Source organism: Centroberyx affinis, unplaced genomic scaffold (assembly GCF_046629955.1).
Source record: "Centroberyx affinis isolate AG114_WGS23_722 - 3 ecotype Tasmania unplaced genomic scaffold, CSIRO-AGI_Caff_v1 ptg000241l_1, whole genome shotgun sequence".
NCBI lineage: Eukaryota > Metazoa > Chordata > Actinopteri > Beryciformes > Berycidae > Centroberyx > Centroberyx affinis.
The window spans coordinates 89,534-107,186 of NW_027278926.1; the positions used below are offsets into that span (position 1 = coordinate 89,534).

Below are 17,653 nucleotides of genomic sequence, written 5' to 3' on the forward strand. Positions count from 1 at the left end.
ACGATTAGAGAATGTAGAAGAATGACTGTTTTGATCATAGTTTCACTGTTATCTTTCTACCTACAATACAGATAGTCATGGAATTCTGGACAAAATCATATCTAACAATAAAAATATTGTCAGATTTGGGTCCAAGAGACAAAATCGCATCAAATGGGGGGCCGTGGCTCTAATGTGGACTGAATTAGGGGTCCTTGATATGAAAAAGGTTGAGAATCACTGGTTTAATGAACATAAAGAAAGCGATTCGCTTAACCATAATTCAGCAACTTGACTAAGTTTTTTTTTATATGCTTTGTTCGTGTTCCTTTATGTGCTAGAAGTGTGATTTATTTTCAGACTGTTCCCCCATACAATGGCAGTGAATGGAGAGAAAAAAAAACACAATTCACCAATCGTTGCTACCGGAGCAGCAGATAACAGAATCAACAAAGTTCAGCATCACTTTAAATTATATGTCAGCAAACCAATATATCATGCTGACACCAACGTGTTAAAGGGAAGGTTCAGCGATAATTTATTTATAAGCCTAACCTATTAATCACTAATCACTAATCAAGCCCCCTCTTAGAATGTGCCGAATGATTTTACATTGGAGCTTGCGTTTCTGTGAAATCCGCAACCGCCTCCTATTATCATTTGTTAGCATGCTAGCACAAGTCAATGGGGTATGAAACATAACTCTTAACATCACTTCCAAGCCATTCCATATACTTCCATAGCTGTAGTAATAGTAAGAATGCGTAAGCACTTGAATGGGATTTTGAAGGCAATCCCATTGACTTGCGCTACCATGGCTAACAAATGCTAACAGGAGGCTGGTGCTGATTTCTCACAAAAACTCGGGTGTAAAAATGTTTTGAACGTCATAATAGTGGATATGGTTAGTGATCAATAGGATAGGCATCTAAAAATCACTGAACCTTCCCTTTAATGCCTGTAATGTGTGTACATTGCTTCGCCTACACACAGCTAGCATTTCAGTTATTTTCTGATTAGCTCATTTAACCATCATTCACTTTGGAAGGATACCTCCAGGGCTGTATTTTCATAAACGCTACTCCCTCAAATGCAGTAGTAGAAATAAAGTCCTACACTCTTGTTGGAGAAGAGGGTGCCTTATAAATGTTTAAAAGTCACCATACTGAAAATCTTTTTTCAGTAAAGCCTAATCAGCAGGTACTGTTGTGTTTTCTGTTGGGGTTTGGATTTAAACAGGGGATTTTTATATCGGTCTAAAATATCGACTTCATAATTCATTTTGAATACTTCCTTGAAAGATCCGTGGTGGTCTCAGTTATATTGTAACAGATAACATTAAAATACTTTTTTGTTAAATGTGTCCGGCATGAGACTTTTCAAAAGAGATTTCGGTAACACTTTACAATAAGGGTCACTAACTTAAGGCTTAGTTAATGCTTAATAAGCATTAACTAACCCTTAATTAACATTTAATTGTGTCTGATAATCAGTTACGAATGGTGTTCATGTTAACTAAGGTATTCATTTATACATTATTTAAGTCATCTTTATAAACTATTAATGTATAAATTATTATACCTTAGTTAACATGAACACCATTAGTAAATTACACATTAGTTAACTGTTAATTACGTTATTAAGCATTAACTAACCCTTATTAAGCATTAACTAACCCTTAACTTAGTGACCCTTATTGTAAAGTGTTACCGAGATTTCAGTAAATTATACATCCCAGCAACATGCAATGGCGCCAGTGTCATACAATCATAAAGAAAATTAATCAGTAACTTAAAAATGTTGTTACAGGGTGCAGTCCACGGAATTATGTTTTGAAAAGTGGAAAATCAATGGCATTGGCCTACTAGAATGTAAACAATAATGTCATTACAAAGTGCAAATAATCTAATGTGGATGGAGAGCTTGTGAAATTGTGATGGTCAAGCGTCTCATTTGTGATTACTACAGTAGAATAAAATGGCTAATATCATGAGTAATCTTTCTGCCCCGCGATACGTATCGTCACATTTTTGTATCGCGATATATTGAGTTTCGATATATCGTCCCATCCCTGCTGGAAAGCCCATGTAACAAAATGAAGCGAGGGCAAACCGCAGTCTGGACTCATATCCCGCTATTTCTTCATGTGTTCTTAACTGGTATGAACACCAGAGAAGGGGAAATTCCCGCGAAGAGCCCGGACAAGTCCATCAAGCCTAGGTAAAGGTACTGGAACTGGATTCTGTGACTGTTCACGGGGTGTTTTCTCTCACGCTCCTCCAGCTAAAAGGTCACAGTAAATGGGATTGTGCCTTCTGAAGTCGTGATTAATAACAAAATGTCTTTTTGAAGATGATTTGTCTCTTGTGATTTGTTTCGATTATCGAAGTGTTTGTAGAGCGTTATTAATTGTAGAGGAGCTTCGGGTTTACGGTGTCGTAGGACGACTCGGGAGCCGAGCGTCGGTGTCACTGCACGCACGTTCCCGTTGTGCGAAGAGGCAATAAAAGGCTTTATTAGACAGGCTTGAGTTCATTACAGACGCTGTGTTTCCCTCAGCCTGCCTGGCTTAGATAAACCTCTCACTGACCAAGGCCACATCCCTCCCGCTGTCACCCCGGGCCCTCGCCGAATTGATTTCAGTAATAAAGTGACAGTCTTGCCGTAATATACGGATGGCCTTTAATTCAAGCCTGTTACTGTGCCAAGGGGGGCGCTTGTTTAAGGCTTTATTTACACCCTGGTGGCACTGCCTGGCGCGCCCCCGGGGCCTCCGTGGTGAATCAGACCACAAGATCTGGGGGGGGGGGGGGGAATAAAAAAAAAAAAAGGTTTGAAATGCCAACAGCTCTTCAAAAGTCGCTCGGGCCGCGTTTTAAAAGTGCTCGACTGTGAACTCGTGTGGGATGCACTCCTTTAGCTCCACTGTGGACTCGCTGTCATCAAAAGGACCGCGGCCGTTGGAATTACCCGTCCGTGAAAGTGCGGCGTTTTTTTTCTTTCAGTTCCCCTCAAAGCCGTAGGCCTACTCCTACTCAGAGAAGCAGACGCTTGATTTTTGTGTTTTTGAAGTTCTACCGTGACCTCGGAGTGTTCGGCTCTAGTTATGCGCTCAAGGATCGGCTACAGAGCGTTTTATGAGTCAAACGTACCCTAAGTGTTTGTCTTTTTTTTTTATAGGGGCAGCAGTTAATGTACGTTTTGATGTTGTTCCCAATTCAGAGAAGATTACCTTTACACGCAGCGCCATCAATCAGAGGCTTCATAGCCTGACCTGTGAAACATTGTAATTAAGTTAGCCTAATTAACTTAATGAAGTGTCACACTTCACCGGCTTTACTATATAGCGTAAATTGAAAGAAAAATAGGCATCATTACTCATCAGATGTTATGGTATTTAGAGGGAGGCAGAGAGAGAAGCATTTTTTGCCAGCTTGTCATCCGATGGGTGTCTGTCTGAGTGGAAAAACCTAACCTATTGCCCGTTTATATATTCTCAATGAGGCATTTTTTCATTAACAGTCTGATTGGTTTCATCAGTATCTGCGGCCCCATTTATGAAATGAAGATAAATTCATTCGTTGGTTGTGATTCCAATGTGTTGCTCTCTACATTCTCCAGTCCACTGGTTCCCAACCTGGGGGTCGCCAAAGCTTCACGGGGGGGTTGCAAGACCTTCTTGGTTTTAAGGGGTGTAAGAAAACTTAAATATATATATACATATACAGTATATCTCAGCATTTCATTAATTGTTATTTTTAAAGTTTAGATGTTTTTTTAAGATATAAACGAGGATAAGGGTGCGGTGAAGACATGAACACAAGCTATATTCACTCTCTGCTAAACAGCCTCGTCCTGCATTAGAAAAGTTCACAGTTAAAACAACCAAAGAGCGTCAGGAAAAAGAAAACACTGAATTTGTCCAAAGTAAGCATAATAAGTATGTATGATAGTTAAAAATAAATAACACAGAATTGTAAAAAACATTCCTAAAAACATCAAGAAAACTAATCTCTGACGCAATATTCACATAATCTGCTCAATATTCATCCAAATTGCTCGTTTTACACAATCTTCCTGCAGTTGTTACGTTCACTATTTGGGTTAATTGTACAGTTATAAGTTGTTCTGTGCTGTTATTGTTATGCATTGAATATAATATGAAATATCCATAAAATATGTCACTTTCTCAGGGGTCGTCTGTTTACTCAGAGACAGAATAGGGCTCCCTTAAGGAAAAAAGGTTGGGAGGCACCGCTCTAGTCGATATTCACGTTTAATCTCAATACCGTACGGACCGGGCCGCGCGATCCATCCCAACAGGTTAAGGCTTTCGCTCAAGCGTGTGAAGTTCCTAAGAGCATGATAACCTCATCACCGCCGGTTGTCTTTTTTGGACGTGGCCAAAAGTTTAACCACAGTTTAACGTGATTTAAAGGCGAGCGGGGGGGGAGGGGGGGGGCAGCCAAACTAGCCTGCAGGGAGCGCATGGACATGGTCAAAGGGTGGCCAGGCTCCGCGGGGGAAGGCTGAAGACGAAGGGAAAATCAATGGGCAGGAGTCACCTCCATCACTTTAACTAGGCGCTACTAGACGCCCGCGCCCCCTCTCCGGGGCCAATTTGCGGGAGTAAACAGGAGTGTGTGATTGCCGCCGGGGGTCCCCAGTGGGCCCCGGCGCTCCATTACTCTGGGCCCCGGCTCCATTCTAATAACCCTCTTAGCGGGGGAAACGTACACGAGGCCACTTTCCGGACCCCCCCCCCCCCCTCGGTATTTTATGGCCATAAACACTGCAGCAGACACCAGGCAGCGGTACTGTAGGCCCTTCATCAAGATAACATTCCCACAAGGCCCTGGCTCCTGCTGAGTGGGTAGAAACCACGCTATAGTCTGATAACACTTTCTCCAGAGCTGGAGCTATTTTCTTCAATAAATATACATAATAAGCCTTACTTTAAGATTTCTGGTTGTGACCTGGCCAGAATTGCATATAGTGGTACTTTATCCCTATTTTTTCCCCCAACCTAAATGATTCAGACTTTTAGCCTTGTTTTTGATTTGAATTCCTATAAAACACAATGTCACTGTTGTCATGTGAAAACCTTGTAACTCCAACTTTGGTGATTTTGATGTTTTAACTTCAACTGAAGGATCATGATGTTCCTCTATAGACTGAGAAAATTCTTCAAGCTGATGAAAGCTTATCAAAACCCTCTGGTTAGACTAAAAACCAGGCTGTGTTTCTTTGTTCCTGAGATTTTTACACTTTGGAGTTACAAACTGTGACAGTTTGCTGTTGTTAAACACTCAGGCATAAAGTCATATATTGTATGATGACAAGTCCGCGGTCTTTCCATCATTCTGTACCGGTGTGATTAAACTCTTAAGAGTTGCAGCAATAATATTTACAAACACAGAAAATATAGTGTTTACATATAGTGTTTCAAAATCTTCAGATTCCTCACATAGTAGAGCACTTTCACTTTCAGCAAATTAAGTTTTCAAAATTTTGGAAATAAAAACATGGATGTAACTCACTCACTGACTGACTGTTTATATAATAATTGACTTAAACACTAGTAATACTAGACATAAGACTAGTAATAATGTACATAACATGAGTAATACTAGACATAAGACTAATAATAATGGACATAACACTACTAGTAGTGCATATAACACTAGTAATACTGGTAACACTTTACAATAAAGGTCACTAAGTTAAGGGTTAGTTCATGCTTAATAAGCATGAACTAACCCTTAATTAACAGTTAACTAATGTGTCTGGTAATCATTTACTAATGGTGTTCATGTTAACTAAGGTATTAATTTATACATTATTTAATAGTCATCTTTATAAACTATTAAATAATGTATAAATTAATACCTTAGTTAACATGAACACCATTAGTAAATTGCACATTAGTTAACTGTTAATTAAGGATTATATTATTATTAAGCATTAACTAACCCTTAACTTAGTGACCCTTATTGTAAAGTGTTACTGTAATACTTGACATAATACTAGTAATAATGGGAATAAGACTAGTAAGACTAGCAATAATAGACATAACATTAATAATACTGCACCTAACACTTGTAATAGTGGATATAAGACTAGTAATGCTGGATATAACACTAGTAATAGTGTTTGGGCCTGAGGCTATACTAGTAATGTAGTGACAATATTGTACAGCATTCATTTTTAGTCCTATAAAACACATACATGCAAGAGTTCAGTGTAATTGGATGTGTGAGCTATGAGTGTTATATTCACAGTAATTTAAGTTGTGTATTGTGTATGGAGGTTTGTGTAACGATGTGTCTAGGGTTAAGATGGGCTGCACTGATTCGCCCACAGAACCATGTGTCCAGACACACACTTACTGTACAGACACATACCGTTTAACAAAATGCTTTTGTGGAGGAGTGTGTCTCATCGATGCCATAAATCACACTAATGGGGATCGGGGGGGGTGGTGGGGGTGGGGTGGGGGGGGGACTCCTGTTCACAATAGAAAGGCTTCATAGACTCTAACCCGCCGAAGTCTCCATTCCTCTGCTACCTGTGAAACCCCCGGCTTTACCGCAGCCGTTTATGAGCAGATATCAGAGATCTTTAAGTGTCCCCCACACACACACACACACACACACACACACACACACACACACATACACGCGCACACACACCCCCCACCTGGAGCTGCAGGCCCTCTGTCTTTTTTTCTTTGTGGCCCGTTACAAGAACCTCCAGTGGGATCTGTCACCACACTCACGTTCTGGTGTTGCCTGTATCCAGTATCCTGTATACCACCGGTTCTCAGCGTGGGGTCCGGGGACCACCAGGGGTCCTTGGGGAGGTTCCAGGGGGGTCCCGCAGGAAACTGATGAATCGTTAAACTTCAGCATTATTTCATTTACAAGAAGTTAACACAATTAGAGAATGTAGAAGAATGACTGTTTTGATCATAGCTTCTCTGTTATCTCTCTACCTACAATACAGATAGTCATGGGATTCTGGACAAAATCATGTCTAGCAATAAAAATATTCTCAGATTTGGGTCAGAGAGACAAAGTCTCATCAAATGGGGGTCCGTGGCTCTAATGTGGACTGAATTAGGGGTTCTTGATATGAAAAAAGTTGAGAATCACTGCTGTATACAACTCAGTGTCCCATATAAACTGCATTAACCCCTCAGTCACCCCTCACCCAACCGTACCAAAGTCTCCTCTAGACTTATTTTCAGCTTAAGAGACGTTTTCGGTGTGTTTTCTGCTTGACATGTTGTGTCTTCTCAGCTCGATTCGGGAATAATAGCGGAGATACACAGCCAATTTGCCCACAGTGCCCGAGCACTCAGGCCCATTTATGATTCAATGCTTTATTCTAAATGCGTCAAATTGGAAACAGAGAGAAAGTAGCTCTCCTCTTCCCCCACCGCCACCACCATATATTCTCCTCTTGGAGGCATCTGTTCTTATCAGACGAGGCGATAAAAAAAAAAAAAAACCCGCTTGTGCATTTTACCTCTGATTAAATTAGGCGGCGCCTGGTATGTTCACCTCGGTATCAGTCACGCCTCACTAAAATGGAAATACGTTTCTTGGAAAGGGAAAAAAAAAAAAAAAAAAAAAAAAAAAAGGGACATTAATGAATGCCCTTTGTAATAAACGGAATGGGAATCGCAAATATGCCCAGTCATGAAATTTAATTGTGCTTTCTGGTGACTGGTTTGTGGGCGCTGGAGTGCGGAGGAGCGGTGGAAGTGCCGGGGGTGGGGGGGTGGGGGGGGGGGCAGAGGTGGTTAAATGTAGCGAGTAACGCGCCGCCGGAACAGGCTAATGAACCCACTGTTTATGACTGACTGCAATTGTGTCATCGCTCCAGTCGCAACAGGAGCTTTAAATCACGCCAGTGCACACGTATAGACACATGGACCTGCACACACACACACACACAGAGACAAACACACATGCGTTCAGAGCAATAAAGTGTCAAATAGGCTTTAGACGAAGAGATACACACTCCAGTATGTATTTCCATCTTCAGCACCATACTCCAATTTAGCACTGGCTTTATTGAATTTATCGAAGAACTCAAGCCTTCTATGGTTTTTAAAGGAACTGAACTACGGAAGAGGATTAGGGCCACATGTGAAAAACTGAGTTTAAAGTCAGAATTCTGAGAAAAAAGTCAGAATTCTGAGAGAATAAAGTCAGAATACTGATTTAAAGTCAGAATTTTGAGATTAAAGTCAGAAGTTTGAGTTTAATCTCAGAATTCTGACTTTATTCTCAGAATTCTGACTTTAAACTCAGAACTCAAATAAATTTTTGACATGTGGCCCTAATACTCTTCCGTACCGAACCCCAGTGCAGATTCTATGACTTTTTAGATGGTTTGGTAATTGGCTAAAATCCCACAAAGCTTCTCCAAGCATCTCTCTTTTATATGCAATGTTTTTAAAAGAGTTAAAGTAATAATCTGCAACATTTTCACCTAAATAAATGTCTGTTTTGCTGCTCTCTATCACCAATTGATATAATACAATGGTGATTCTTTCCCCAGTACACAGAAGAAGAACTGGATAGTTCGCATGAGCAGCGATAGCCACCATGGCTGAACAGACAAAGAAGAGAGAAACTCAAACCGCATCAACAGCAAATCCAAGGAAGAAGACTGGAACACACTGTCTGATTGACACCAGCAAAACACACGAGGATCTTGTGGATTACCACTCTAAAGGTTTTGGGAGGTGCGGGAGTCTTTCTGGGAGGTTTGATGTCTGGATGCGTCCATCTACCTGGCAGGGTGCTGCACCCATCAAAGGCGGGAGGACACAATAAAGCCGCTTTCCCCCCTCCCCCCCCGCTACATACACAACGCACGCGAGTAAATACAACGCGAGCGGAAAACACGATAAGGAAATAAGTCATACTAATTAGCCACTAATTCTTCTGAGGACTGCGTCGGCCCGATAAAAGGCGGCCAAAGCTTCTTAAAGTACATGCGGCGTTGTAAATTTAAATTCTTTTCGCGGCGTTATTTTAATCCAAGTTTACGAGGTTGATTGCGTTGGGGGTGTGTGCGGTCGGGGTGGTCGGCGTGTTGGGAGGTGTGTGTGTGTGTGTGTGTGTGTGGTGGGGAGGGGGGGTGTTCACTTCATCTTCACTGCAGTTGCATTGCTACAGGCGTTCCGTGCTGGACCTGGTCTTTGTTGCCACCTAGGGCTCAGTCTGCACTCTCCTTCCATCCCGGTGTCACATGAGAGAGAGAGAGAGAGAGAGAGAGAGAGAGAGAGAGAGATGACAACGCTCCGGCTCCTGCCCTTTAAAAAAAAAAAAAAAAAAAAAAACCCCGCCTCGACTCAATTAGAATGAAAAATGTGACATTTCATTATCATATATGTATATGTTAGCGCCATAGGGGGGCCCCGCCTAGCCTATGGGAAGTGAGTAAGGGGGGAAAAACAAACCCGCCCTTTCTCTCGCCTTTTTCTCCACTCCACTCCACTCCTCTCCTCTCCTCTCTCTCCCCCACGCCGCTCTCCCACCAGAGGGGGAACCGATGGAGATATCCCACAACGCCACAGAGCCCATCGGCTCCTCCGGGCCGTCGGGGAGGGATGGAGGGGGGGGGGGCGTCTACCTCTCGCCGCTTTGCCTCTCCGCTCTCCGCAAAAGCAAATATCACTCTGTCGGGGGGGGGGGGCACACTCTCCCTTTTCCTTGGTTCAGACATGCTCTAGTCTTTTAACGCCTGGAAAATCAAACATGTCTTGTAACAACAGCACCAACTGATATTAGGGTTAGACTGATACACAAGCCAATACTGTCATTTTTATGAAAAACTCGATATCATCCAGTCAGTGTGGTCCACCTCTGATATGATGGATATGATGCAGTTTGTTTGATTACATATTTATTGTAGAATTGACCAATACTGCACTGGTTGTCTAATCTGAACTGATTCTAATACGACATTTGCATCAGATTCCACACACGTATGTATTAGTATCGGTGATATTATTAGTATTATCATTAGTATTGTAGGTTTCAATGTCGAGTTTTAGTGTTCCATGATCTAAATCAGTGGTTCTCAACCTAGGGGTCGGGATCCCCCAGGGGGTCGTGAGATAATTTTGGGGGGGTCGCAAGATGATTTATGGGATAGGAAAAAAACATATTTATTCTATATAAAAGGTATTATCATGGCTATTTTTTCATGTTTTTCTCAAATTTTTGCTTTCCTTGTGAAACATTGAATAGTTTTCAGCCTCTGAAGGGAAAATCATTCTTGGGTTGAACTGTTCACCACTCATATGCAGCCTGTGCCGGGGGGGTCGCATGGTTCCATTTTAAGGGGTCATGAGTCAAAAGGGTTGAGAACCACTGATCTAAATGGTGTTTCAGAGAGAATAAAATTATTAAGGAAACACTGATTGCTTGTCATTTGTTTGGAATTTTTGGCAATAGTAGGCCAAAATGGTTAAATTTAAAGACATTTAATGCTGGCACAAAATATCCCTAGCTGATACACCTTGCAACTAATGTGAAAATAATGATCCCATTCTCAAAAAAACGTGTGCAGCAGTAGATGTTTCTGCTCAGCATAGTAATGCTGTCACACATTAAGGACTTGGGTTACAGGGTTATAATGTGCAGCAGCAGACTGCTGTACTGCAGTGTCTGATATGTGCTCTCTAACAGGGATTACATCCCCCCACAACTCCCCAGATACTTCCCAGGTGATATGTGTATTTCAAATATGATTAACAGCTAGTCTTCTCCATCTCTCTGACAGCTTAAATTGCGTGTCGCAGAGGCAATTTCTGTAGACTCACTCCATAAGCCTGACTATAAGGGCGGATAAATGAATAGTGGGTCCTAACGGAAGGCAATCTTGAGCTCTAGTATCGGCTCTACCGCCGCGCTCCCCTGAAACGCAAAGAAGCCGGAACATGAAAACAGATGAAGATTGCCCCGTGTCTCTCCCCGCCCCTCCCCCCCCCCCTCTCCAGCCTGGAAGACGCTCCGCAGGCAGGCAGACAGGCAGCGGGATAATGCCAGCGACGGCCAAGCGGCGCGGTAGCCGCGGAGCTCGGGCGCCCGTCTCCTCTCCCTCAGGCGGAAACGGGAATGATGGGTGGCAGAGGGGGTGGTAAAGAGAACATGAGAAATACTCTGAAGGTCCTGAGAGGCCAGGAGGACGGGTGTCACCCCTCTCCCCAGGGACAGACACTAAATCAGGGGAGGAGGGAGGCATGGGAGGCACAGCTCTGGCTTTATGAGATAGTTAGCATGCGGTGGCCCCACCTCCCCTCTTGTTTCCCATTTAAGAGCTGACTGGTCCTCCGATAACGGATGGCGCCACAGGTAATTGGAAAATTGGCAGGCTTGTCAGGGAGATTTGGTGGATGGCACAAGTGTATACGGCGGCGGAGTTCATGAGGTGTCACCCCACAGCTAGATTTATATCGCCCTATGGGCGAGCAGAAGAAAGTATCCAGAGTTCAGGAAAAAGTAACACATTTTTCTTCAGGGGAGACGGCATATCAAGATTAGTCCAGAGACGAAGACAAGGCTGCTGTTAGTAAAGAGATGATTTATGGAGCGCTCTTTGCATTAACCCTAACCCTAATTTATTATTTATTGAGAAGCCTGAACAGCTAACTAGCTCTGTGGATCCTCCACTTTAATTTATAGGCAGTAGAATCTAGGAAACACATGAGCTCCATCTTCCTCCCATTATAATTGACACTTAAAGTCTCAATTTTCCTTACTAGTCGTCGTTGAGCTACATGAGATGTTTTCCCTTTTAATTATACTAGAGCCTTCACAATCACCTGTTTTCGCCCATTTTATGAATATTGCTAGACAGTTAATTTTCAAAAGAATGCAATAGAGAATGTGAGCACAAATGGATTTGCTGAGCTCACTCTGTTGTGTAAATCTTGCACAGTCCATTGCGCTCCTCGCTGTATTCTGCCTGTGCACATAAAGGCCGCAGGTTTACAGACCCTTTACTTTTAAAAGGCCCCGATCTCTAATTGCTATGCGGCATCCCCTGTCGCAACACTGCAGCCCCATAACAGGCTTTGTTTATGTTTTGATTCACCGGATGGCAGATCTTATTTCTCTTTCAAATTGACTGGGCGAGCTTTAGATACAGTGCGTGACTGTATGACATCACTTTAACTTGTATTTTGAAAGGTTATCCGGATACAAGTCAAACTCTTAAAAGAATCTGTGCACCTAAAGTTTCTCACCAGGCTTTAACTTTCTTTTAAGATGAGATCATCTTTTGATTTGTTTTGGTATTTGCTTGATTGTTAAAGATGGTCTTATTCACAGTCAGTCATTCTTTTCATGTTTTAGAGGGAAAACGTCCTGTAGAACTGTGTTATTTGTCCAAAAGTCTAATAATACACGAGTCTGCAAGTGAAATTCTGCATCACAATCCACTGTTAAAAGATGCTATGAAGCTCTTCTTATCAAAGCCTCATTTTCCAAGTAGTCTTTTAAAAATAGCTTCCCCAAAGATCGGCATAGAGGGGCAAGGATCGCTCTTTTGAAAGTAGATTTCCCAACAATCGCTGTAGACAGGGAACAGATTGCGCCAGGTATGAGGAGAAATTATTTTGAAAAATCTTCCCTGTATATCCTAGCGAGTACACAAGAAACCCGCGCGGTACTGAAACCTCGATTCATCTGCTTTCAATCGGAATTGCAGGTGAAAGAAGAGAGGCCAGCGTGTGGATTCATGACGTGTTGCGGCCCGGTGACCCTAACTTGGTGATCGCACATTATAGTGTGTAGATGTGTTTATTAACCTCCGGAGGGGGGGGATAATTGTATCTGTCAGAGTCGTTTAATCGCCGCCGCAGCTCTCGCCGCTGTCACTTTCACTTTGTCTGCTTTGCTAAATCAGCTGGCTCCTCGGCCGGCCCGCCATGACTTATGCTCTCCGCTCTGTGGAAATGGCTTCCCATTACCTCACACGTTGCCTTCTTTTTGTTGGTTCTAGGACTGACATACATGCTTTGAGGGAATGCTGTGTTTGTAGTTACTAAAAATGAGGACTGGGACCAGTTGCACAAAACACCTTAAGTTTTCTCCTTAAGTATGACACTTAAGGCTTAATTTCTCCTTAGCTGAGGGACTTACTTAAGGGTGTTGCACAGAATCTCTTAAAAGGTTTCCTTAGTTAAGGAAAAACCTTGAGACATTTACTACATTGAAAGAGATTTTACAGCGGTAAAATTCTACAGTTTCCATGGAGACCGTTTGTTTGCTTGCACTTGCGCTTGTAATACCTGTTATCGTCTCACAAAGTTGGCCTATAGATAGTAAAAAAAATGGCAGAAGAAAAGAAGACAAGAACACCAAATTGGTCAGAAGAGGAAAAGATTATACTTCTGGAGGAATACAATAAAAGAAAGCACATACTAAAAAGTAAATCTGATCCACAAATAACAGCAAACAGAAAACAACGAATGTGGGAGGAAATTGCAACAAAAATTAATTCAAGAAGTCTGGTGAATAGGTCCATCCAAGAGGTCCAAAAAAAATATAACAACTTCTTCATTTATTGCCATAAACTCAGCCATGTTGTGGTTAAGATAGAGTCAGAGGTACCTAGTTTTTTTCCTTACTTTGGTTGCTAAGGTCTTTTGTGCAACTAACTTTAAGGGACTCCTTAAGTATAAGACCAAGATGAGGAGAAAACCTTAAATACTTAAGTGAACATTTTAAGGAAACCTTAACTCGGACTTTAAGGAAAATCTTAACTTAAGGTGTTTTGTGCAACCAGCCCCTGGTCTTTTATCGACGTCCATTTGATAAATTACTCTATACTGGGAGACTTGATCGGTCAATGTCCGCAACACACGATTTTCCAGAAACCACTGATCGGATTTTGGTGGAACTTGGGGGAATGGTACGTCTTAATAATTATACTGATGAGTTGGACTGCATCCTTGATGGGGGACAATTTCAGCTAATCTAGGAGGCCAATGGTTAGGGTTAGGTTTGCAGAAAGCTATCCCATGACTCTCCCTGCCTCATCCAACGACTGGACAGTTGTTCAGAGAGCCACTGGCAAGACCGTCGCATGTCATCAGAACGCTCCTGTCCGTGCAAAGCTCATAGATATCACTTAAGACTGGGTAATAGGCATGGTCAAGGTTCTCTGGAAGCAAGCAGTTGGCTGGCTTTGGGCATGAGGTCCCCATGGTTGGGTTTAGGGTATGACATCTGGTCGAGGTTGTCCATCCCTTACGTGGTCCCGGTTGTCCAGAGGCCAGCAGGTGGTTGGGTTTAGGCATGAGGTCCCCATGGTTGGGTTTAGGGTATGACATCTGGTCGAGGTTGTCCATCCCTTACGTGGTCCTGGTTGTCCAGAGGCCAGCAGGTGGTTGGGTTTAGGCATGAGGTCCCCATGGTTGGGTTTAGGGTATGACATCTGGTCGAGGTTGTCCATCCCTTACGTGGTCCCGGTTGTCCAGAGGCCAGCAGGTGGTTGGGTTTAGGCATGAGGTCCCCATGGTTGGTTTAGGGCAGTGATTCTCAACCTTTTTCATATCAAGGACCCCTAATTTAGTCCACATTAGAGCCACAGACCCCCATTTGATGAGATTCTGTCTCTCAGACCCGAATCAGAGAATATTTTTATTGTTAGTCATGGAATTCTGGACAAAAACATATCTATCTGTCTGGTAGGTATAGATAACAGTGAAACTATGATCAAATAGTCATTCTTCTACATTTCTAAGTGTGTTAACTTTTTGTAAATGAAATAATGCTAAAGTTTAACAGTTCATCAATTTGCTGGGGACCCCCTGGAACCCCCTCAAGGACCCCTGGTGGTCCCCAGACCCCACGTTGAGAACCACTGGTTTAGGGTATGACATCTGGTTGAGGTTGTCCATCCCTTACGTGGTCCCGGTTGTCCAGAGGCCAGCAGGTGTTTGGGTTTAGGCATGAGGTCCCCATGGTTGGGGTTAGGGTATGTCTTCTGGTCAAGGCTGGGTTAGGGTTAGGGTCTGTATTGATTTGTGAAAAAACCAACGCATTTTGGCAGAAAACCAGAAATGAGAGACAATGGATCTTAAAAATGTCATGAACCCTTGATGAAGGCTGTGCAATAAGGTACCAATAAAGACATTTTTTAAAAACCTCCATTGGTAGGGGAATTTGTTCTTCCTTTCTAACTTTTGTCAAGTTCACGCACCTTGGCTGTAAAGACCAAGGTAGCGGCAATTTTGTTTTTCATCCGCGGTGGACGACATGTTTCACAATTACCTCGTTCTGTATATGTGACAGTACGATGTTTGATCTATTTCCAGGAGGAAGAGGAGGAGCCGCCGCCGGAGGACGACGACCCCGTGAAAGAGGAAGCCGCCGAGCAGGAGATCCCGAACTGAACGGAACGATCGGGAAACGGACGCCTCCTAGGTCCTCGTGGGGTTTTTTTTTTTTCTTTCCGTTCGGACGATAGCACACGGGAATTTTTTCTACCGCATCGCACAGTCTCGACGTTCCTAGACAGCCAGCGAGAGTTAGCTTCCACTCCGCGATAGTTTAGCCACCCGAGGAGCGGCGGGCGTCTTTTTAGAAAATACTGTAATTAAAAAAACGGTGGTATGTTTAGATTTTAAGGGGTAGAGTTTGTATTTTGAAACGGACGGAAGCTGGAGACGACAACGCCGACCCCTCCTCCCCCCCCACCCCCACCTCACCTTGTTCAAACATCTTCATGAAGCAGCGTGGCAACGTCGTTCAGCCACATCTTCCACCTCTATAATCTCGGCCCCCGGGATAGATTTATGATTTCAGGGGCGCACCCACCACTGTGGTTATTTTACAGCAGAGATAAACACACGGGGGGGGGGGGGGGGGGGAAGCATTTGGTCGGACGTGTCTGACTGTTAACGGCCGACCGCTTGATGTATTTACGAGTCCGACCAGACATTTTCCACGCAATCTATTTTCATACACTAATAATCAGCATTACGGCGCGTACGCACGGAGTATCCTCAGTGTCCTGTTTACAAGACGAAGCTTACCAGAGCGGTGTTGAATTTTTTTTTTTTTTTTTTTCCCCTCTCTCGAGGCCCCGCGTTAAACACCTCTCTCCCTGCCAAGCACACTGACGTCAGCGAGTTCAAAACGCGCTCATCGATCCGATCTCCATTTCTACTGACTCTGTAGTTTTTAGGATTTTATTTTTGTATTTTACGCCTACGTAACTGTCCGTGACACGCTACTAACCGAACACGAAGGGGAAAACTCTTCCTACTCCTTCCATTTTAAATGCTGACAGTCACATCTCTATTGTGTGAACTGTTGAGTCTCATTCCAGGAGTTTTAGTTTCCCCTGTTAAAAAAAACAAAACACTTTTTACCTTTGATTTACAGTATCTACAAGTGCTACACACCAGTATATTTCTTTATTGGATTTGTAATAAAATGTTCCATGTGCAGCTTTCAGGAAACGTGTCTACTCAGAGTTTGTATTTAGATACTTTGTAAATGTTAAAGGAGAATTTCTTTTGGCCTTTTTTTTGTCTTTTTTGTTTTTTGTGTTGTTTTTTTAGCCACATGGTTCTTTGACCTGGTAGTAGTCTAAGGTCCAGGTGAACTAGTGTGGATGGTTCGGCTCTCTGGTAATAATCACTCCCACATCAGCATAGTTTAGGGACTGATAATGGCAAATTAAAGCCATAGAGGCAGAAACAACAGATTTCATGGCCAAACGATCTTCTTAAATCAACTGCAACACTTTATTTAACACTAAATGAGGTTGATTTTACCCGCGTGAAGCGTGTTCACCTTTCCCCTAACAACACCCATTCCCTACGCATGAGCAGTGATTACATTTTCAAGTAGTTTTTTATGACTATTATCAGAGAACCAAAACATGCAAATTTGATTTCATCCGGACCAGAGACTGCAGTCCGGCCAAAGAACCACCAGACTCTCATATTAAATCTGGAATTATCCCTTAAAGTGCCAATAAATCTGAATTGCAAAAATGTTTGCTTCTCTGTCATTGATAGTCAATGCACATTAAAAGCGTTCAGCCTTTTTGGTGTCGATGCCTGACTATGGTGAGATATGAGAATGACAGTCGCCATAAATTATTATTTAAAAATATGACATAAAGCCAGAATATCAAATACAACAACCTGCAGAACAGGACCCAAATTGCATTCAACATATTTGTGATAACAAATTGATTAATTGCTCACTGAATTTGATTGATGCGTTGAAGGCAGTCTCTTTTTTTTAAACATATTTTCTTTACATTTGAGCAAAATCTCAAGGTACACGTGAACCACTCTTCTAAGTACTGGAAGTAACTCAGGCCATTAGAATGGCATTTGGCAGGAATAAAAAGATAGAAAAGAAACTCTAAAATGTGTTTGCCACGCAACTCCATGGAAAATGATCATACAAAACGTATTGAGTACTAGATAACGTTTCATGAGATCGCACACGTTTCACTGGGCCTCCGAGTCAAAAGGGTTTCCCTCTTAATGCTCTTAATGTTGATGATTATATTTAGGCGACACAAAAGACTTTCAGCCTCCCATTCACACACAGGCCATGTACTCAGCGGGGGGAGGAGTGTGTGTGTGTGTGTGTGTGTGTGTGTGTGTAAGGGGGTA

General features: G+C 42.6%; 1 protein-coding gene across 1 annotated transcript in view; it reads left to right on the forward strand.

Annotated features, from left to right (window-relative positions):
• The window catches only part of phf14 (PHD finger protein 14), an 87,450-nt gene extending 71,602 nt beyond the window's left edge, over nt 1–15,848 (forward strand). The window contains 1 exon segment of the mRNA XM_071543918.1: nt 15,329–15,848. Coding sequence (XP_071400019.1) covers nt 15,329–15,406 — 78 coding nt within the window. The 3' untranslated portion in view covers nt 15,407–15,848.
• The last annotated feature ends 1,805 nt before the right edge of the window (nt 15,849–17,653 follow it).